Source organism: Oncorhynchus gorbuscha, linkage group LG20 (genome assembly GCF_021184085.1).
Source record: "Oncorhynchus gorbuscha isolate QuinsamMale2020 ecotype Even-year linkage group LG20, OgorEven_v1.0, whole genome shotgun sequence".
In the NCBI taxonomy this organism is placed as follows: domain Eukaryota; kingdom Metazoa; phylum Chordata; class Actinopteri; order Salmoniformes; family Salmonidae; genus Oncorhynchus; species Oncorhynchus gorbuscha.
In genome coordinates this window covers 42713866-42737547 of record NC_060192.1, presented here as the reverse complement: position 1 = coordinate 42737547, position 23682 = coordinate 42713866, and the positions used below count along the sequence as shown (strand labels likewise).

Sequence of the window (23682 nt, the reverse complement as noted above, 5' to 3'; positions counted from 1 at the left end):
AGGCCTATGCATTCCTATCAGTTGTGTTCCCCAATGGTGTGGATTAAGGTCTATGCATTCCTATCAGTTGTGTTCCCCACTGGTGTGGATTAAGGCCTATGCATTCCTATCAGTTGTGTTCCCCAATGGTGTGGATTAAGGTCTATGCATTCCTATCAGTTGTGTTCCCCAATGGTGTGGATTAAGGTCTATGCATTCCTATCAGTTGTGTTCCCCACTGGTGTGGATTAAGGCCTATGCATTCCTACCAATGTATTCACCTTTCCTTGTTTCTAATCGTGGATTGTGGTTCTGTGTGCGCCAATGGAAAGCTGACTATGAGCCAACCTTTGTATTGAACACATGAAATTGTATTGTGATGATGCCGATGAATGAATCCTGCACACAATAACAAAATGTTTTTTTTTTTTACAATTATTTTCATCAGGAATAATATTTGATTTAATCTGTATGAGATTATTTGGTGAAATATGCATAAAAGGAGAGTAATTATTTATTATTCTGCACCTTTTGATAATTTGTGTTTCCAATTTTGATCGTCATGATTTAGTTACTGCAAATATTCTAATATAATATAATAATAATATATGCCATTTAGCAGACGCTTTTATCCAAAGCGACTTACAGTCATGTGTGCATACATTCTACATATGGGTGGTCCCGGGGATCGAACCCACTACCCTGGCGTTACAAGCGCCATGCTCTACCAACTGAGCTACACAGGACCACACATTCTTTATTGATCTACTGGCAATTTAAGACAGACTGATTTTCTGTTTCGCTTAGGCTCAAATAAATAAGCATGGTTGTGTTATCCTTTTTTGCAGACATCTGTGTTCTTTTTATGAAAGTATTTGTCATTTTGACGGTATTAGATAGTTTGATGTTTTTTTTTGGAGAAGGCATTTTAATGCAGAAACTTTGTTTTGCTAAAGGCCCCCTTCCCCCCAAACAAAAATTAAATCAACAACATTGTTATGAAAGATCCTTGTAAGAGATTGAGAAAAACTGTAAGTAACAGTAAGAGACGAAGCCTAACTTCCACTTCAGTCAAATTTCAACTGTGTCCCATTGATATCCGTGCATGAAGAAAACTCACATACACACTCTAGTAGTATGTCTACTTTCTCCTGTCTTCCTGTACCAGGTGTCTGTAGCAGATGTGAATGACAACCCTCCGCGATTCGAGAGAGAGTTTTACCGGGGTGCGGTCAGAGAGAGTGACCCGCCAGGAGAGGTGGTGTCTGTCCTCAGCACCAAGGACGGAGACACCACGGATAAAAACAAACTGGTCAGCTACCACATCACAGGTTAGTTAGCTAGTTCATATGTTGGTTAGTTAGTATCGAGTGTTGCTTTAGCAGTATGCGTAAGGTCATTGTCCTGCTGGAAGGTGAACCTCCGTCCCAGTCTCAAATCTCTGGAAGACTGAAACAGGTTTCCCTCAATAATTTCCCTGTATTTAGCACCATCCATCATTCCTTCCAATCTGACCAGTTTCCCTGCCGATTAAAAACATTCCTACAGCATGGTGGTGGCAGCATCATGCTGAGGGGATGTTTCTCATCGGGATGCTGAGGTGTTGGGTTTGTGCCAGACATAGCATTTTCCTTGATGGCCAAAAGCTCAATTTTAGTCTCATCTGACTGGAGTACCTTCTCCCACATGTCTTTTGGAAAACACCAAACATATTTGCTTATTTTTTTCTTTAAGCTATGTCTTTTTTTCTGGCCACTCTTCCATAAAGCCCAGCTCTGTGGAGTGTACGGCTTAAAGTGGTCCTATGGACAGATGTTCCAATCTCCACTGTGGAGCTTTGCAGCTCCTTCAGAGTTATCTTTGGTCTCTTTGTTGCCTCTCTGATTAATGCCCTCCTTGCCTGGTCCGTAGGTTTTGGTGGGTGGCCCTCTCTTGGCAGGTTTGTCTTGGTGCCATATTCTTTCCATATTATAATAATGGATTTAATGATGCTCCGTGGGATGTTCAAAGTTTCAGATATTTTTTTAATCCCAACCCTGATCTGTACTTCTCCACAACTTTGTCCCTGACCTGTTTGGAGAGCACCTTGGTCTTCGTGTTGCAGATTCTGGGGCCTTTCAGAACAGGTGTATATATACTAAGATCATGTGATGGCCTGTCCACCAGACCTGTTGCAAGACAATTGAATGCACAAACTATCAGAAACCGTCTCGGGGAAGCGCACTTGCGTGCTCGTCATCCTCACCAGGGTTTGACCTGACTACAGTTTGGTGTCTCAACCAACTTCAGTGGGAAAATGTTCACCATCGATGGCTACTGGCACGCTGGAGAAGTTCTTCACGGATGAATTCCGGTTTCAACTGTACTGGGCAGAAGGCATTGTGTGGGCGAGCGGTTTGCTGTTGTGAATAGAGTTCCCTATGGTGGCAGTGGCTTTATCATTTGGGCAGGCATAAACTATGGACAATGAACGCAATTACATTTTACCAATGGCAAATGTGAATGCACAGTGATGCCGTGACGAGATCCTGAGGCTCATTGTCGTGCCATTCATCCTCCTCCATCACCTCGTGTTTCAGCATGATAATGCACGGTCCCATGTCGCTAGGATATGTAGACAATTCCTGGAAGCTGAAAATGTCCCAGTTCTTCCATGGCCTGCATACTCACCAGACATGTCACCCATTGAGCATGTTTGGGATGCTCTGAATCGACATGTACGACACCGTGTTCCAGTTCCCGCCAAAATATCCATCAACTTCGCACAGCCATTGAAGAGGAGTGGGACAACATTCCACAGACCACAATCAACAGCCTGATCAACTCTATGTGAAGGAGATGTGTCGCGCTGCTTGAGGCAAATGGTGGTCACACCAGATACGGACTGGTGTTCTGATCCACGCCCCTACTTTTTTTATCTGTGATCAACAGATGCATATCTGTATTCCCAGTCATGTGAAATTCATAGATTAGGTACTAATTTATTTATTTCAATTGACTGATTTCATTGTATTAACTGTAACTCTGTAAAAACGTTGAAATTGTTGCATGTTGAATTTATATTTTTGTTCAGTGAATGATAGATAGTTAGTTAATATGTTAGCTAGCTAGTTATTGTGCTAGTGTGTTAGTTAGTATGTTAGCTAGCTAGTTATTGTGATAGTGTGTTAGTTAGTATGTTAGTTAGCTAGTTAGTATGTTGGTTAGTTAGCTATTTAGTATGTTATTGATTTACTATGTTACTTAGTTAGCTAGTAAATTATTTTGTTTGTTAGTATTTTTGGTTAGTTGGTGTGTTGGTTGGTTAGTTAGTTAGTATGTTGGTAAGTTAGTATGTTATGTTAGCTAGTTAGCTAGTTAGTTAGTTAGTTCCTTAGTTAGTTAGTATGTTGGCTAGTTAGTCAGTACCAAGCACAATCGATGATCAAGACAGCTGAGTTTGTGTGCGTGTGTGTATGTGTGAATGTCTAACCTCTCCTCTCCCTACAGGTGGTAACCCAGGGTGAATGGATGATGGTGGTGCGCGGTCAGCTGAGTTTGTGTGTGTGTGTGTATGTGTGAATGTCTAACCTCTCCTCTCCCTACAGGTGGTAACCCAGGGTGAATGGATGATGGTGGCGCGCGGTCAGCTGAGTTTGTGTGTGTGTGTGTATGTGTGAATGTCTAACCTCTCCTCTCACTACAGGTGGTAACCCAGGGGGAGTATTCAGTATAGCGCTGGTCCAGGGGGAATGGATGGTGGTGGTGCGCGGGCAGCTGGACAGGGAAAAACAGGACTTCTATCTACTCAACATCACCGCCAGCGACGGCCTCTACATCACCCGTACTGCCGTGGAGGTCACTGTCATGGACGCCAACGACAACACACCTGTCTGCAACCAGGTCAGAGGTCAGGGGTCACAGTGTAGAACTAGAACATATATAATTGTAGAAATAGAACAGATAGAAGGATGTTGAAGGAGAGTCAGTATACTGTAGCAGTAAGGGGAGACAGTATACTGTAGCAGTAGGGGGAGTCAGTATACTGTAGCAGTAGGGGGAGACAGTATACTGTAGCAGTAGGGGGAGACAGCATACTGTAGCAGTAGGGGGAGACAGTATACTGTAGCAGTAGGGGAGTCAGTATACTGTAGCAGTAGGGGAGACAGTATACTGTAGCAGTAGGGGGAGACAGTATACTGTAGCAGTAGGGGGAGACAGTATACTGTAGCAGTAGGGGGAGTCAGTATACTGTAGCAGTAGGGGAGACAGTATACTGTAGCAGTAGGGGGAGACAGTATACTGTAGCAGTAGGGGAGTCAGTATACTTTAGCAGTAGGGGTAGACAGTATACTGTAGCAGTAGGGGAGTCAGTATACTGTAGCAGTAGGGGGAGTCAGTATACTGTAGCAGTAGGGGGAGTCAGTATACTGTGGCAGTAGGGGGAGACAGTATACTGTAGCAGTAGGGGAGACAGTATACTGTAGCAGTAGGCGGAGTCAGTATACTGTAGCAGTAGGGGGAGACAGTATACTGTAGCAGTAGGGGGAGTCAGTATACTGTAGCAGTAGGGGAGTCAGTATACTGTAGGAGTAGTGGGAGACATGAAGCAGGGGAGTCAGTATACTGTAGGAGTAGGGGAGTCAGTATACTGTAGGAGTAGGGGAGTCAGTATACTGTAGGAGTAGGGGAGTCAGTATACTGTAGGAGTAGGGGAGACATGAAGCAGGGGGAGTCAGTATACTGTAGCATTAGGGGAGTCAGTATACTGTAGCAGTAGGGGAGACAGTATACTGTAGCAGTAGGGGGAGACAGTATACTGTAGCAGTAGGGGGAGACAGTATACTGTAGCAGTAGGGGAGTCAGTATACTGTAGGAGTAGTGGGAGACATGAAGCAGGGGAGTCAGTATACTGTAGGAGTAGGGGAGTCAGTATACTGTAGGAGTAGGGGGAGTCAGTATACTGTAGGAGTAGGGGAGACATGAAGCAGGGGGAGTCAGTATACTGTAGCAGTAGGGGAGTCCGTATACTGTAGGAGTAGGGGGAGACATGAAGCAGGGGGAGTCAGTATACTGTAGCAGTAGGGGAGTCAGTATACTGTAGCAGTAGGGGGAGACAGTATACTGTAGCAGTAGGGGAGACAGTATACTGTAGCAGTAGGGGGAGTCAGTATACTGTAGGAGTAGTGGGAGACATGAAGCAGGGGGAGTCAGTATACTGTAGGAGTAGGGGAGTCAGTATACTGTAGGAGTAGGGGAGTCAGTATACTGTAGGAGTAGGGGGAGTCAGTATACTGTAGGAGTAGGGAGAGACATGAAGCAGGGGGAGTCAGTATACTGTAGCAGTAGGGGAGTCCGTATACTGTAGGAGTAGGGGAGACATGAAGCAGGGGGAGTCAGTATACTGTAGCAGTAGGGGAGTCAGTATACTGTAGGAGTAGGGGAGTCAGTATACTGTAGGAGTAGGGGGAGTCAGTATACTGTAGCAGTAGGGGGAGTCAGTATACTGTAGCAGTAGAGGGAGTCAGTATACTGTAGCAGTAGTGGGAGACATGAAGCAGGGGGAGTCATTATACTGTAGGAGTAGGGGGAGTCATTATACTGTAGGAGTAGGGGAGTCAGTATACTGTAGGAGTAGGGGGAGTCAGTATACTGTAGCAGTAGGGGGAGTCAGTATACTGTAGCAGTAGTGGGAGACATGAAGCAGGGGGAGTCAGTATACTGTAGGAGTAGGGGGAGTCAGTATACTGTAGGAGTAGGGGGAGTCAGTATACTGTAGGAGTAGGGGGAGTCAGTATACTGTAGCAGTAGGGGAGTCAGTTTACTGTAGCAGTAGGGGAGTCCGTATACTGTAGGAGTAGGGGGAGACATGAAGCAGAGGGAGTCAGTATACTGTAGGAGTAGGGGGAGTCAGTATACTGTAGCAGTAGGGGGAGTCAGTATACTGTAGGAGTAGGGGGAGACATGAAGCAGGGGGAGTCAGTATACTGTAGCAGTAGGGGGAGTCAGTATACTGTAGCAGTAGGGGGAGACATGAAGCAGGGGGAGTCAGTATACTGTAGGAGTAGGGGGAGTCCGTATACTGTTGGAGTAGGGGGAGTCAGTATACTGTAGGACATGGTAATTTTGGGGAAGACAGAGTTGTTTCATGTGTTTGTGTTTTCAGGTGGTTCCTCCTAGGGGCCATGTGTGTGTGCATATCTCCCTAGGCGGTGTTAATGTCCATGTGTGTGTGCATATCTCCTAGGCGGTCTACCGCGTGACCTTCCCTGAGGACATGCCCCCTAACCAGGGCATTCTGACTGTAGGGGCATCTGACGCAGACACAGGCACCAGTGCTGAGATACAGTATTCTCTTTTTGGGATCGGAGTAGAGGACTTCTATATGGATGCAAACACTGGTATGAACACACACACACAGACGCAAACAATGGTATGAACACACACACACACACACACACACAAACGCAAACACTGGTGTGAACACGCACACACACGCACACAGGGTTATGAACACACACACACACAAACACTGGTATGAACACGCACGCACACACACACACAAACACTGGTATGAACACGCACACACACACACACACAAACACTGGTATGAACACACACACACACACACACACACACACACACACACACACACACACACACACACACACACACACACACACACACACACACACACACACACACACAAACAAACACTGGTATGAACACACACACACACAAACACTGGTATGAACACGCACACACACACACACACACACACACACAAACACTGGTATGAACACGCACGCACACACACACACAAACACTGGTATGAAGACGCACACACACACACACACACACAAACACTGGTATGAACACGCACACACACACACTCACAAACACTGGTATGAAGACGCACACACACACACAAACACTGGTATGAACACACACACACACACACACACTGGTATGAAGACGCACACACACACACACACACACTGGTATGAACACACACACACACAAACACTGGTATGAACACGCACACACACACACACACAAACACTGGTATGAAGACGCACACACACACACACACAAACACTGGTATGAACACGCACACACACACACAAACACTGGTATGAACACGCACGCACACACACAGGCAAACACACATTCACTCAAACACTAGTATGAACACGCACACACACACGCACGCACGCACGCACACACACACACACACACACACACACACACACACACACACACACACACACACACACACACACACACACACACACACACACACACACACACACACACACACACACACACACACACACACACAGCATCTTCTTCTATCTAGGTGACATGAAGACATCGACGGTGATGGACCGTGAGATGATCTCCAGCTACAAGTTGATCGCCCAGGCAACCGACGGGGGCGGGCTCTTCTGTCGCTCCGAGGTCTCTGTCACGCTATTGGATGTCAACGACAACCCGCCCTCCTTTTTATCCAGCCAATACCTGGCCAACATTTATGAGAACGCCGCCCCCAAAGCACTGCTGACACGCCTTCAAGCCAGTGACCCTGACGAAGGTCTGTGTGTGTGTGTGTGTGTGTGTGTGTGTGTGTGTGTGTGTGTGTGTGTGTGTGTGTGTGTGTGTGTGTGTGTGTGTGTGTGTGTGTGTGTGTGTGTGTGTGTGTGTGTGTGTAGATGACAGTAGTTCAGAGCGGCCAATCATGACTAGCGACAAGGTTGTTTCCTTTTTCTGTGGCTAAACCGATTAGGCTCGTAATTAAACACATTTTAGTCGTATTTACAGATGGCATACAAGTTTGATATTAAGGCACATGAAAGTTCACATGTTCGAGAAGGCATTTCTGCCCAAAAACACAATTTGATTAAAAATCAATTGTTTTGCGTACAAATTTCTTTCCTGTGAAGTCGTAACTTGTGACATATGCCTAGTTTCCTGAATCGGGTCACATATGAACATCTGGATACCTCCTTAATACCTCATCCTAACCGTACAGTGGTCTAGTCCCTGGCAGACAGAGGGGTTCTTCTCCTTCCACTCTCAGTAAGGTTTAGGGTTAGGAGGGTCTAGCCCTCGCTAGGCTAACAGGCTAACATGATCCCTCCACTCTCAGTAAGGTTTAGGGTTAGAGGGTCTAGCTAGGCTAATATGCTAACATTATCCATTCCACTCTCAGTAAGGTTTAGGGTTAGGAGGGTCTAGCCCTAGCTAGGCTAACCGGCTAACATGATCCTTCCATTCTCAGTAAGGTTTAGGGTTAGAGGGTCTAGCTAGGCTAACATGCTAACATTATCCATTCCACTCTCAGTAAGGTTTAGGGTTAGGAGGGTCTAGCCCTCGCTAGGCTAACAGGCTAACATGATCCCTCCACTCTCAGTCAGGGTTAGGGTTAAGAGTGTCTAGCCCTAGCTAGGCTAACAGGCTAACATGATCCTTCCATTCTCAGTCAGTGCTAGGGTTAAGAGGGTCTCACTAGGCTAACAGGCTAACATGATCCCTCCACTCTTAGTCAGGGTTAGAATTAGGATGGTCTACACCACGATGATTGGTGGTCTACACAGTGATGACATCTAGGTTAGAGGTTAGTGTTTAGCTAGCTGCTAGGCTAACAGTCTGGTCTCTGTCTGGTTTAGCTAACATGATCCCTCCACTCTCAGTCAGGTTTAGGAGGGTCTAGCTGGGCTAACAGGCTGTGTATCGTAACTCTGTGTATTGTGTCTGTGGTTTCCTCCAGGTCCAAACCGTACGGTGGTGTACTCCCTGGTAGACTCCGCAGACGGGTTCTTCTCTATAGATCCAGTATCAGGCGTGGTGGTTCTGGAGAAAGCCCTGGACAGAGAGACCAGAGACTCCTACAGGGTCAGGATCCAGGCCTCCGACCGCTCCGGACTGCAGGGGGCGCTATCCTCACAGGTCAGTGATATGATAGGATACAGGTCAGTTATATGATAGGGCACAGGGCAGTTATATGATAGGACACCGGTCAGGTATATGATAGGACACAGGTCAGTTATATGATAGGACACAGGTCAGGTGGAGGTATTTTGACCGTGATTTTGATCATCAAACCTCTTAGATGTGAAGTTATTTGTTCAGAGGACCTGCGTGGTTCTGGTACCTGTTCCGGCCGACTTGTTCACATGTAAATCGATCTGTGGACACCATTACGCTCCTTCTCATGTCTTCAAGGCATTTTAATCATGGGTTAAAAGCATGGGTGGAGTAGGCATTGTGGTGCTGTAAAACCTTGGTAGAACATGGGTGGAGTAGGCATTGTGGTACTGTAAAACCTTGGTAGAACATGGGTGGAGTAGGCATTGTGGTACTGTAAAACCTTGGTAGAACATGGGTGGAGTAGGCATTGTGGTGCTGTAAAACCTTGGTAGAACATGGGTGGAGTAGGCATTGTGGTACTGTAAAACCTTGGTAGAACATGGGTGGAGTAGGCATTGTGGTACTGTAAAACCTTGGTAGAGCATGGGTGGAGTAGGCATTGTGGTGCTGTTAAACCTTGGTAGAGCATGGGTGGAGTAGGCATTGTGGTACTGTAAAACCTTGGTAGAGCATGGGTGGAGTAGGCATTGTGGTGCTGTAAAACCTTGGTAGAGCATGGGTGGAGTAGGCATTGTGGTACTGTAAAACCTTGGTAGAACATGGGTGGAGTAGGCATTGTGGTACTGTAAAACCTTGGTAGAGCATGGGTGGAGTAGGCATTGTGGTACTGTAAAACCTTGGTAGAACATGGGTGGAGTAGGCATTGTGGTGCTGTTAAACCTTGGTAGAACATGGGTGGAGTAGGCATTGTGGTGCTCATGTGAATTTCCTTTCTTTTTAGGCTTCAGACCAATGCCTATTCTCACCTAAAACCTAGTTTTCGTTTTTAATATGATATAACACAGGTCAGTTACATGAAAGGACACAGTCCCTCTGCACAGACTCCACACAGAACTGAGTCTGTGTTTCTATTAGCCAGCAGGGGGCACTACCTTCACAGGGTGATACAATCTGACCAATGATCGCTGTTGGTTTTTTGGAATTGAGGACTATTTAGCTGAATTGTACTGAACCATCGTGATGATTGGTAGAGATGGAATGTCTGAGTTGTTCCGTACCTTTTGCCGGTGCTTTTAAATGTAGTCTTCTGAATGGTTTCTCGTCTCGTACCAATGCTTTACACGTAATATGAATATTGAAGCTAAGATTATGTATGTGTGTTAGTGAATCTTGAAGCTTGTGTTATGTCTGTATGTGTGTTAGTGAATCTTAAAGCTTGTGTTATGTATGTGTGTGTGTTAGTGAATCTTGAAGCTTGTGTTATGTCTGTGTGTGTGTTAGTGAATCTTTAAACTCAGGTTATGTCTGTATGTGTGTTAGTGAATCTTGAAGCTTGGTATGTCTGTGTGTGTGTTAGTGAATCTTGAAGCTTGGTATGTCTGTGTGTGTGTGTGTGTTAGTGAAGCTTGGTATGTCTGTGTGTGTGTGTGTTAGTGAAGCTTGGTATGTCTGTGTGTGTGTGTGTTAGTGAAGCTTGGTATGTCTGTGTGTGTGTGTGTTAGTGAGGCTCGGTATGTCTGTGTGTGTGTTAGTGAAGCTTGGTATGTCTGTGTGTGTGTGTGTGTTAGTGAAGCTTGGTATGTCTGTGTGTGTGTTAGTGAAGCTTGGTATGTCTGTGTGTGTGTGTGTGTGTGTGTTAGTGAAGCTTGGTATGTCTGTGTGTGTGTGTGTTAGTGAAGCTTGGTATGTCTGTGTGTGTGTGTGTGTTAGTGAAGCTTGGTATGTCTGTGTGTGTGTTAGTGAAGCTTGGTATGTCTGTGTGTGTGTGTGTTAGTGAAGCTTGGTATGTCTGTGTGTGTGTGTGTGTGTTAGTGAAGCTTGGTATGTCTGTGTGTGTGTTAGTGAAGCTTGGTATGTCTGTGTGTGTGTTAGTGAAGCTTGGTATGTCTGTGTGTGTGTTAGTGAAGCTTGGTATGTCTGTGTGTGTGTTAGTGAAGCTTTGTATGTCTGTGTGTGTGTGTGTGTGTGTTAGTGAAGCTTGGTATGTCTGTGTGTGTGTGTATTAGTGAAGCTTGGTATGTCTGTGTGTGTGTTAGTGAAGCTTGGTATGTCTGTGTGTGTGTTAGTGAAGCTTGGTATGTCTGTGTGTGTGTTAGTGAAGCTTGGTATGTCTGTGTGTGTGTGTGTTAGTGAAGCTTGGTATGTCTGTGTGTGTGTGTGTGTGTGTGTGTGTGTGTGTTAGTGAAGCTTGGTATGTCTGTGTGTGTGTTAGTGAAGCTTGGTATGTCTGTGTGTGTGTTAGTGAAGCTTGGTATGTCTGTGTGTGTGTGTGTTAGTGAAGCTTGGTATGTCTGTGTGTGTGTGTGTTAGTGAAGCTTGGTATGTCTGTGTGTGTGTTAGTGAAGCTTGGTATGTCTGTGTGTGTGTGTGTGTGTGTGTTAGTGAAGCTTGGTATGTCTGTGTGTGTGTTAGTGAAGCTTGGTATGTCTGTGTGTGTGTGTGTTAGTGAAGCTTGGAATGTCTGTGTGTGTGTTAGTGAAGCTTGGTATGTCTGTGTGTGTGTGTGTTAGTGAAGCTTGGTATGTCTGTGTGTGTGTTAGTGAAGCTTGGTATGTCTGTGTGTGTGTTAGTGAAGCGTGGTATGTCTGTGTGTGTGTTAGTGAAGCTTGGTATGTCTGTGTGTGTATTAGTGAAGCTTGGTATGTCTGTGTGTGTGTTAGTGAAGCTTGGTATGTCTGTGTGTGTCTGTGTTAGTGAAGCTTGGTATGTCTGTGTGTGTGTTAGTGAAGCTTGGTATGTCTGTGTGTGTGTTAGTGAAGCTTGGTATGTGTGTGTGTGTGTGTTAGTGAAGCTTGGTATGTCTGTGTGTGTGTTAGTGAAGCTTGGTATGTCTGTGTGTGTGTTTGTTAGTGAAGCTTGGTATGTCTGTGTGTGTGTTAGTGAAGCTTGGTATGTGTGTGTGTGTGTGTGTTAGTGAAGCTTGGTATGTGTGTGTGTGTGTTAGTGAAGCTTGGTATGTCTGTGTGTGTGTTAGTGAAGCTTGGTCTGTCTGTGTGTGTGTTAGTGAAGCTTGGTCTGTCTGTGTGTGTGTTAGTGAAGCTTGGTATGTCTGTGTGTGTGTTAGTGAAGCTTGGTATGTCTGTGTGTGTGTTAGTGAAGCTTGGTATGTCTGTGTGTGTGTTAGTGAAGCTTGGTATGTCTGTGTGTGTGTTAGTGAAGCTTGGTATGTCTGTGTGTGTGTTAGTGAAGCTTGGTATGTCTGTGTGTGTGTTAGTGAAGCTTGGTATGTCTGTGTGTGTGTTAGTGAAGCTTGGTATGTCTGTGTGTGTGTTAGTGAAGCTTGGTATGTCTGTGTGTGTGTTAGTGAAGCTTGGTATGTCTGTGTGTGTGTTAGTGAAGCTTGGTATGTCTGTGTGTGAGTTAGTGAAGCTTGGTATGTCTGTGTGTGTGTTAGTGAAGCTTGGTATGTCTGTGTGTGTGTTAGTGAAGCTTGGTATGTCTGTGTGTGTGTGTGTGTGTTAGTGAAGCTTGGTATGTCTGTGTGTGTGTTAGTGAAGCTTGGTATGTCTGTGTGTGTGTTAGTGAAGCTTGGTATGTCTGTGTGTGTGTTAGTGAAGCTTGGTATGTCTGTGTGTGTGTTAGTGAAGCTTGGTATGTGTGTGTGTGTGTTAGTGAAGCTTGGTATGTGTGTGTGTGTGTTAGTGAAGCTTGGTATGTCTGTGTGTGTGTTAGTGAAGCTTGGTATGTCTGTGTGTGTGTTAGTGAAGCTTGGTATGTCTGTGTGTGTGTTAGTGAAGCTTGGTATGTGTGTGTGTGTGTTAGTGAAGCTTGGTATGTCTGTGTGTGTGTTAGTGTGTTAGTGTGTGTTAGTGTGTGTTAGTGTGTGTGTGTTAGTGTGTGTGTGTGTGTGTGTGTGTGTGTGTGTGTGTGTGTGTGTGTGTGTGTGTGTGTGTGTGTGTGTGTGTGTGTGTGTGTGTGTGTGTGTGTGTGTGTGTGTGTGTGTGTGTGTGTGTGTGTGTGTGTGTGTGTGTGTGTGTGTGTGTGTGTGTGTGTGTGTGTGTGTGTGTGTGTGTGTGTGTGTGTGTGTGTGTGTGTGTGTGTGTGTGTGTGTGTGTGTAGTGTTAGTGTGTGTTAGTGTGTGTTAGTGTGTGTTAGTGTGTGTTAGTGTGTGTTAGTGTGTGTTAGTGTGTGTTAGTGTGTGTTAGTGTGTGTTAGTGTGTGTTAGTGTGTGTTAGTGTGTGTGTGTTAGTGTGTGTGTTAGTGTGTGTTAGTGTGTGTGTGTTAGTGTGTGTGTTAGTGTGTGTTAGTGTGTGTTAGTGTGTGTTAGTGTGTGTGTGTTAGTGTGTGTGTTAGTGTGTGTGAGTGTGTGTTAGTGTGTGTTAGTGTGTGTTAGTGTGTGTTAGTGTGTGTTAGTGTGTGTTAGTGTGTGTTAGTGTGTGTGTCTGCGTGTTTATGTGTTTTTGCGTTATTCTTGTTCCTAACAGGTGGATCTGACAGTAGTGGTGTTGGACGTCAACGACAACCCCCCGGTGTTCCAGAGGCGTGACTACACCGTCACCGTGCCCGAGGACGTTGCCATGGGAACAGAGATCCTGCGGCTGTCGGCCACCAGTGACGACATTGGGGCAAACGCTGAGGTCACGTACAGCATCAGGGCTGGCAATGAACTGGGGAAGTTTCAGATTGACAGAACTCTGGGTGAGTAGGAGGGTAGGTGGGTGTATAATTTCCTTGACTTCAAGGTACTGAAAAACGTTGTGTGTGTGTGTGTGTGTGTGTGTGTGTGTGTGTGTGTGTGTGTGTGTGTGTGTGTGTGTGTGTGTGTGTGTGTGTGTGTGTGTGTGTGTGTGTGTGTGTGTGTGTGTGTGTGTGTGTGTGTGTGTAGGCTCCATCTCAGTAGTTGATGACATGGACTTTGAGGTGTGTAAGGACTACTTCCTGACTATAGAGGCTTGGGACGGTGGGGCCCCGCCCCTCAGCACTGCTACCATGGTAACCATAGAACTGATGGACGTCAACGACAATGCTCCAGCCTTCAGTCAGGATATCTACAACGTGCTGGTCAGCGAGGACGCATCAGTCGGACAGACTATCACCAGGGTGAGTGGGTGGGTCAGGTGGGGTGGTGTGGGTGGGTGGTTGGGTGGGTGGTTGGGTGAGGGTGGGTGGTTGTGTCAGTTGGGTGTGGGTGGGTGGGTGGTTGGGTGGGTGGGTGGGTGGTTGTGTCAGTTGGGTGTGGGTGGTTGGGTGGTTGGGTGGTTGGGTGTGGGTGGGTGGTTGTGTCAGTTGGGTGTGGGTGGTTGGGTGTGGGTGGGTGGTTGTGTCAGTTGGGTGTGGGTGGGTGGGTGGGTCGGTGGGTGGGTGGTTGGGTGTGGGTGGGTGGTTGTGTCAGTTGGGTGTGGGTGGGTGGGTGGGTGGGTGGGTGGGTGGTTGGGTGTGGATGGGTGGTTGTGTCAGTTGGGTGTGGTTGGTTGGGTGGTTGGGTGTGGGTGGGTGGTTGTGTCAGTTGGGTGTGGGTGGTTGGGTGGTTGGGTGTGGGTGGGTGGGTGGTTGGGTGTGGGTGGGTGGTTGGTTGGGTGGTTGGGTGGTTGGGTGTGGGTGTGGGTGGGTGGGTGGGTGGTTGGGTGTGGGTGGTTGGGTGGTTGGGTGGTTGGGTGTGGGTGTGGGTGGGTGGGTGGGTGGTTGGGTGTGGGTGGTTGGTTGGTTGGTTTGGGTGTGGGTGTGGGTGGGTGGTTGGGTGGTTGGGTGTGGGTGGGTGGTTGTGTCAGTTGGGTGTGGGTGGGTGGGTGGTTGGGTGGGTGGTTGGGTGAGGGTGGGTGGTTGTGTCAGTTGGGTGTGGGTGGGTGGGTGGTTGGGTGGGTGGGTGGGTGGTTGTGTCAGTTGGGTGTGGGTGGGTGGTTGGGTGTGGGTGGGTGGGTGGTTGTGTCAGTTGGGTGTGGGTGGGTGGGTGGTTGGGTGGGTGGTTGGGTGAGGGTGGGTGGTTGTGTCAGTTGGGTGTGGGTGGGTGGGTGGTTGGGTGGGTGGGTGGGTGGTTGTGTCAGTTGGGTGTGGGTGGGTGGTTGGGTGTGGGTGGGTGGTTGTGTCAGTTGGGTGTGGGTGGGTGGTTGGGTGGTTGGGTGTGGGTGGTTGGGTGTGGGTGGGTGGGTGGTTGGGTGTGGGTGGGTGGTTGTGTCAGTTGGGTGTGGGTGGGTGGGTGGTTGGGTGTGGGTGGGTGGTTGGGTGGTTGGGTGGTTGGGTGTGGGTGTGGGTGTGGGTGGGTGGTTGTGTCAGTTGGGTGTGGGTGGGTGGGTGGGTGGTTGTGTCAGTTGGGTGTGGGTGGTTGGGTGGTTGGGTGTGGGTGTGGGTGTGGGTGGGTGGTTGTGTCAGTTGGGTGTGGGTGGGTGGTTGTGTCAGTTGGGTGTGGGTGGGTGGTTGTGTCAGTTGGGTGTGGGTGGGTGGTTGTGTCAGTTGGGTGTGGGTGGGTGGTTGTGTCAGTTGGGTGTGGGTGGGTGGTTGGGTGGTTGGGTGTGGGTGGGTGGTTGGGTGGTTGGGTGTGGGTGTGGGTGTGGGTGGGTGGTTGTGTCAGTTGGGTGTGGGTGGGTGGTTGTGTCAGTTGGGTGTGGGTGGGTGGTTGTGTCAGTTGGGTGTGGGTGGGTGGTTGTGTCAGTTGGGTGTGGGTGGGTGGTTGTGTCAGTTGGGTGTGGGTGGGTGGTTGTGTCAGTTGGGTGTGGGTGGGTGGTTGTGTCAGTTGGGTGTGGGTGGGTGGTTGGGTGGTTGGGTGTGGGTGGGTGGTTGGGTGGTTGGGTGTGGGTGTGGGTGGGTGGTTGTGTCAGTTGGGTGTGGGTGGGTGGTTGTGTCAGTTGGGTGTGGGTGGGTGGTTGTGTCAGTTGGGTGTGGGTGGGTGGTTGTGTCAGTTGGGTGTGGGTGGGTGGTTGTGTCAGTTGGGTGTGGGTGGGTGGTTCGGTGTTTGGGTGTGGGTGGGTGGTCGGTTTGAAAACCCACCTTTTTACCTGTCCTTTAATTGAGGATTTCACTATTATTTTGTTATTGATATATTATATTTGTATTAATCACTTTTATGTATCTATTGTATCGATCTATTGTGTCTCTTGTATTGATATCTTGTATTGATCTATTGTATTGATCTCTTCTGTTGATTATTGTATTGACCTATTGTGTCTATTGTATTGACCTATTGTATTGACCTATTGTGTCTATTGTATTGACCTATTGTGTCTATTGTATTGACCTATTGTATTGATCTCTTCTGTTGATTATTGTATTGACCTATTGTGTCTATTGTATTGACCTATTGTATTGACCTATTGTGTCTATTGTATTGACCTATTGTGTCTATTGTATTGACCTATTGTATTGACCTATTGTGTCTATTGTATTGACCTATTGTATTGACCTATTGTGTCTATTGTATTGACCTATTGTATCTATTGTATTGACCTATTGTGTCTATTGTATTGACCTATTGTGTCTATTGTATTGACCTATTGTATTGACCTATTGTATTGACCTATTGTGTCTATTGTATTGACCTATTGTATTGATCTATTGTATTGACCTATTGTGTCTATTGTATTGACCTATTGTATCTATTGTATTGACCTATTGTATCTATTGTATTGACCTATTGTGTCTATTGTATTGACCTATTGTGTCTATTGTATTGACCTATTGTATCTATTGTATTGACCTATTGTATCTATTGTATTGGCCTATTGTATTGACCTATTGTGTCTATTGTATTGACCTATTGTGTCTATTGTATTGACCTATTGTATCTATTGTATTGACCTATTGTATTGACCTATTGTATTGACCTATTGTGTCTATTGTATTGACCTATTGTATTGACCTATTGTGTCTATTGTATTGACCTATTGTATTGACCTATTGTGTCTATTGTATTGACCTATTGTATTGACCTATTGTATCTATTGTATTGACCTATTGTGTCTATTGTATTGACCTATTGTGTCTATTGTATTGATTGTATTGACTATTGTATTGACTATTGTATTGACCTATTGTATTGACCTATTGTGTCTATTGTATTGACCTATTGTGTCTATTGTATTGACCTATTGTATCTATTGTATTGACCTATTGTATTGACCTATTGTATCTATTGTATTGACCTATTGTATTGATCTATTGTGTCTATTGTATTGACCTATTGTATCTATTGTATCTATTGTATTGACCTATTGTTGTATTGTATTGACCTATTGTATTGATCTATTGTATTGTATTGACCTATTGTGTCTATTGTATTGACCTATTGTATTGATTGACCTATTGTGTCTATTGTATTGACCTATTGTATTGATTGACCTATTGTGTCTATTGTATTGACCTATTGTATTGACCTATTGTGTCTATTGTATTGACCTATTGTATTGACCTATTGTATCTATTGTATTGACCTATTGTATTGATCTATTGTGTCTATTGTATTGACCTATTGTATTGACTATTGTATTGATTGACCTATTGTGTCTATTGTATTGATATTGTATTGTATTGACTATTGTGTCTATTGTATTGACCTATTGTGTCTATTGTATTGACCTATTGTGTCTATTGTATTGACCTATTGTGTCTATTGTATTGACCTATTGTATCTATTGTATTGACCTATTGTATCTATTGTATTGACCTGTTGTATTGACCTATTGTATCTATTGTATTGACCTATTGTATTGATCTATTGTGTCTATTGTATTGACCTGTTGTATTGACCTATTGTGTCTATTGTATTGACCTATTGTATTGACCTATTGTATTGACCTATTGTATTGATCTATTGTGTCTATTGTATTGACCTATTGTATTGATCTATTGTATTGATCTATTGTATTGTATTGACCTATTGTATTGACCTATTGTATTGACCTATTGTGTCTATTGTATTGACCTATTGTATCTATTGTATTGACCTATTGTATCTATTGTATTGACCTATTGTGTCTATTGTATTGACCTATTGTATTGACCTATTGTGTCTATTGTATTGACCTATTGTGTCTATTGTATTGACCTATTGTGTCTATTGTATTGACCTATTGTGTCTATTGTATTGACCTATTGTGTCTATTGTATTGACCTATTGTGTCTATTGTATTGACCTATTGTATTGATCTATTGTATTGATTGACCTATTGTGTCTATTGTATTGACCTATTGTGTCTATTGTATTGACCTATTGTATTGATTGACCTATTGTATCTATTGTATTGACCTGTTGTATTGACTATTGTATTGACCTATTGTGATCTATTGTGTCTATTGATTGACCTATTGTGTCTATTGTATTGACCTATTGTGACTATTGTATTGACCTATTGTATTGACCTATTGTATTGACCTATTGTGTCTATTGTATTGACCTATTGTATTGTATTGACCTATTGTGTCTATTGTATTGACCTATTGTGTCTATTGTATTGACCTATTGTATTGACTATTGTATTATTGTGTCTATTGTATTGACCTATTGTGTCTATTGTATTGACCTATTGTGTCTATTGTATTGACCTATTGTGTCTATTGTATTGACCTATTGTGTCTATTGTATTGACCTATTGTGTCTATTGTATTGACCTATTGTGTCTATTGTATTGACCTATTGTGTCTATTGTATTGACCTATTGTATTGACCTATTGTATTGACCTATTGTGTCTATTGTATTGACCTATTGTGTCTATTGTATTGACCTATTGTGTCTATTGTATTGACCTATTGTGTCTATTGTATTGACCTATTGTATTGACCTATTGTGTCTATTGTATTGACCTATTGTGTCTATTGTATTGACCTATTGTGTCTATTGTATTGACCTATTGTATTGTATTGACCTATTGTATTGACCTATTGTGTCTATTGTATTGACCTATTGTGTCTATTGTATTGACCTATTGTATCTATTATATTGATCTATTGTATTGATCTATTGTATTAATCTCTTGTATTGATCTACTGTATTGATCACTTGTATTGACCTATTGTATTGATCTATTGTATTGACCTATTGTATTGACCTATTGTATCTATTGTATTGACCTATTGTATTGATCTTTTGTTTCTATTGTATTGACCTGTTGTGTCTATTGTATTGACCTATTGTATTGACCTATTGTATTGACCTATTGTATTGATCTATTGTGTCTATTGTATTGACCTATTGTGTCTATTGTATTGACCTATTGTATCTATTATATTGATCTATTGTATTGATCTATTGTATTAATCTCTTGTATTGATCTACTGTATTGATCTCTTGTATTGACCTATTGTATTGATCTATTGTATTGACCTATTGTATTGACCTATTGTATTGATCTACTGTATTGATCTACTGTATTGATATATTGTATTGACCTCTTGTATTGCCTTCTGTTTTTTCTATCTCCTCTATTTTACTGTCAATTGTGTTGTGACTTTCAATTCACTTTAAATAGTCAAATATCTTATTTGATGTGTGATTATGTGTGTGTGTGTGTGTGTGTGTGTGTGTGTGTGTGTGTGTGTGTGTGTGTGTGTGTGTGTGTGTGTGTGTGTGTGTGTGTGTGTGTGTGTGTGTGTGTGTGTGTGTGTGTGTGTGTGTGTGTGTGTGTGTGTGTGTGTGTGTGTGTGTGTGTGTGTGTGTGTGTGTGTGTGTGTGTGTGTGTGTGTGTGTGTGTGTGTGTGTGTGTGTGTGTGTGTGTGTGTGTGTGTGTACAGTTGCTAGCGGAGGACCTGGACAGCCAGGTGAACGGGCGAATCACTTACTCCATCCTCCGTGGTGACCGTGGCAACCAGTTCTGGATAGACCCGGTAACGGGACTACTCAAAGTCAACAAGAGACTGGACCGGGAGGAGGTGAGAACACACACACACAAACACACACAGACACACACACAAACACACACAGACACACACAACCACACACACAAACACACACAGACACACACAACCACACACACAAACACACACAGACACACACAACCACACACAGACACACACACAAACACACACAGACACACACACAAACACACACAGACACACACAAACACACACACAAACACACACAGACACACACAACCACACACAGACACACACACAAACACACACAGACACCCACACACACACACACACACTCACCCACACAACCACACACAGACACACACACAACCACACACAGACACACACACAACCACACACAGACACACACACAACCACACACAGACACACACACAAACACACACAGACACACACAACCACACACACAAACACACACAGACACACACAACCACACACAGACACACACACAACCACACACAGACACCCACACACACACACACTCACCCACACAACCACACACAGACACACACACAACCACACACAGACACCCACACACACACACACTCACCCACACAACCACACACAGACACACACACAAACACACACAGACACCCACACACACACACACTCACCCACACACACACAGACACACACACAACCACACACAGACACACACACAACCACACACAGACACCCACACACACACACACTCACCCACACAACCACACACAGACACACACACAACCACACACAGACACACACACAACCACACACAGACACCCACACACACACACACACTCACCCACACAACCACACACAGACACACACACACACACTCACCCACACAACCACACACAGACACACACAGACACAGACACAAACACACACAGACACCCACACACACACACACTCACCCACACAACCACACACAGACACACACACAACCACACACAGACACACACACAACCACACACAGACACACACACAACCACACACAGACACACACACAACCACACACAGACACACACACAACCACACACAGACACACACACAACCACACACAGACACACACACAACCACACACAGACACACACACAACCACACACAGACACCGGTGAGAGAGGATTTTTGTTCCGAACGTCCCTGCATATTGAATTGTATTTTGGCATAATAATTAGTGAAACATGATACTAGGTAGTGAGACAGGATAGTAGGTATTGAGACAGGATACTAGGTAGTGAGACAGGATACTAGGTAGTGAGACAGGATACTAGGTAGTGAGACAGGATAGTAGGTATTGAGACAGGATAGTAGGTAGTGAGACAGGATAGTAGGTATTGAGACAGGATACTAGGTAGTGAGACAGGATAGTAGATAGTGAGACAGGATAGTAGGTATTGAGACAGGATACTAGGTAGTGAGACAGGATACTAGGTAGTGAGACAGGATACTAGGTAGTGAGACAGGATAGTAGGTAGTGAGACAGGATAGTAGGTAGTGAGACAGGATACTAGGTAGTGAGACAGGATACTAGGTAGTGAGACAGGATAGTAGGTAGTGAGACAGGATACCAGGTAGTGAGACAGGATAGTAGGTAGTGAGACAGGATACTAGGTAGTGAGACAGGATAGTAGGTAGTGAGACAGGATACTAGGTAGTGAGACAGGATAGTAGGTAGTGAGACAGGATAGTAGGTAGTGAGACAGGATACCAGGTAGTGAGACAGGATAGTAGGTAGTGAGACAGGATACTAGGTAGTGAGACAGGATACTAGGTAGTGAGACAGGATAGTAGGTAGTGAGACAGAATAGTAGGTAGTGAGACAGGATACTAGGTAGTGAGACAGGATAGTAGGTAGTGAGACAGGATAGTAGGTAGTGAGACAGGATAGTAGGTAGTGAGACAGGATGAGACAGGATAGTAGGTAGTGAGACAGGATACTAGGTAGTGAGACAGGATACTAGGTAGTGAGACAGGATAGTAGGTAGTGAGACAGGATACTAGGTAGTGAGACAGGATAGTAGGTAGTGAGACAGGATACTAGGTAGTGAGACAGGATAGTAGGTAGTGAGACAGGATACTAGGTAGTGAGACAGGATAGTAGGTAGTGAGACAGGATAGTAGGTAGTGAGACAGGATACTAGGTAGTGAGACAGGATACTAGGTAGTGAGACAGGATAGTAGGTAGTGAGACAGGATACTAGGTAGTGAGACAGGATACTAGGTAGTGAGACAGGATAGTAGGTAGTGAGACAGGATACCAGGTAGTGAGACAGGATAGTAGGTAGTGAGACAGGATACTAGGTAGTGAGACAGGATAGTAGGTAGTGAGACAGGATACTAGGTAGTGAGACAGGATAGTAGGTAGTGAGACAGGATAGTAGGTAGTGAGACAGGATACTAGGTAGTGAGACAGGATACTAGGTAGTGAGACAGGATACTAGGTAGTGAGACAGGATAGTAGGTAGTGAGACAGGATACTAGGTAGTGAGACAGGATAGTAGGTAGTGAGACAGGATAGTAGGTAGTGAGACAGGATACCAGGTAGTGAGACAGGATAGTAGGTAGTGAGACAGGATACTAGGTAGTGAGACAGGATACTAGGTAGTGAGACAGGATAGTAGGTAGTGAGACAGGATACTAGGTAGTGAGACAGGATAGTAGGTAGTGAGACAGGATACTAGGTAGTGAGACAGGATAGTAGGTAGTGAGACAGGATACTAGGTAGTGAGACAGGATAGTAGGTAGTGAGACAGGATAGTAGGTAGTGAGACAGGATACTAGGTAGTGAGACAGGATACTAGGTAGTGAGACAGGATACTAGGTAGTGAGACAGGATACTAGGTAGTGAGACAGGATACTAGGTAGTGAGACAGGATATTAGGTCGTGATACAGGGGACAGACATTGGAGGAGGAACAGTATGGAATAGACAGTCTGATGGAGCCCAGTCCTTGTGTGACCTGGAATCCGGAGCGTTACCAAGATGTATTTTCTCATGAGGTCTCTTAGAGTTTAAGGTCATGCCATTCGTTTTGTAAAATACTTTGGCAACCTTGTATTTCAGTGACTCATGTAGGATGTCCTGGTTGACTGTTTTTCTGTAGTCTTCTTGATTCTCTCAGCTATACCCCTTTAATGTCTCTCTTTCTCTCCTCCTTCCCCTCCTCCCCCTCTCTATGTCTCTCTCTCTCTCTCTCTCTCTCTCTCTCTCTCTCTCTCTCTCTCTCTCTCTCTCTCTCTCTCTTTCTCTCCTCCTTCCCCTCCTCCCCCTCTCTATGTCTGTCTCTCTTTCTCTCCTCCTCCCCCTCTCTATGTCTCTCTCTCTCTCTCTCTCTCTCTCTCTCTCTCTTCTCTCTCTCTTTCTCCTCCTCCCCCTCCTCTCTCTCTGTCTGTCTCTCTCTCCTCTCTCTCTCTCTCTCTCTCTCTCTCTCTCTCTCTCTCTCTCTCTCTCTCTCTCTCTCTCTCTCTCTCTCTCTCTCTCTCTCTCTCTCTCTATCTCTCTCTCTTTCTCTCTCTCTCTCCCTCTCTCTCTCCCCCTCTCTCTCTCTCTCCCTCTCTCTCTCCCTCTCTCTCTCTCTCTCTCTCTCTCTCTCTCTCTCTCTCTCTCTCTCTCTCTCTCTCCGTCTGTCTCTCTCTCTCCTCTCCAGGTGTCCAACTATACTCTGTCTGTCCAGGCGTTTGATAGTGGTTCCCCCGCCATGTCCTCTACAGTCATCGTCAACATAGATATCTCTGACGTAAACGACAACCCTCCTGCCTTCGCCCCACCTAACGCCTCAACCACTGTACAGGTACACACGTGTCTGTCTGTCTGTCTGTCTGTCTGTCTGTCTGTCTGTCTGTCTGTCTGTCTGT

General features: G+C 45.1%; 1 protein-coding gene across 1 annotated transcript in view; it reads left to right on the top strand.

Moving 5' to 3' along the window:
• Positions 1-23682, top strand: part of LOC124006919 (protocadherin Fat 3-like) — a 272695-nt gene that overhangs the window by 233247 nt on the left and 15766 nt on the right. The window contains exons 48-56 of the mRNA XM_046317109.1: positions 1148-1310; positions 3665-3861; positions 6206-6359; positions 7319-7552; positions 8729-8907; positions 13473-13686; positions 13874-14088; positions 19706-19843; positions 23475-23618. Coding sequence (XP_046173065.1) covers positions 1148-1310; positions 3665-3861; positions 6206-6359; positions 7319-7552; positions 8729-8907; positions 13473-13686; positions 13874-14088; positions 19706-19843; positions 23475-23618 — 1638 coding nt within the window. The remainder of the gene's footprint in view (positions 1-1147; positions 1311-3664; positions 3862-6205; positions 6360-7318; positions 7553-8728; positions 8908-13472; positions 13687-13873; positions 14089-19705; positions 19844-23474; positions 23619-23682) is intronic.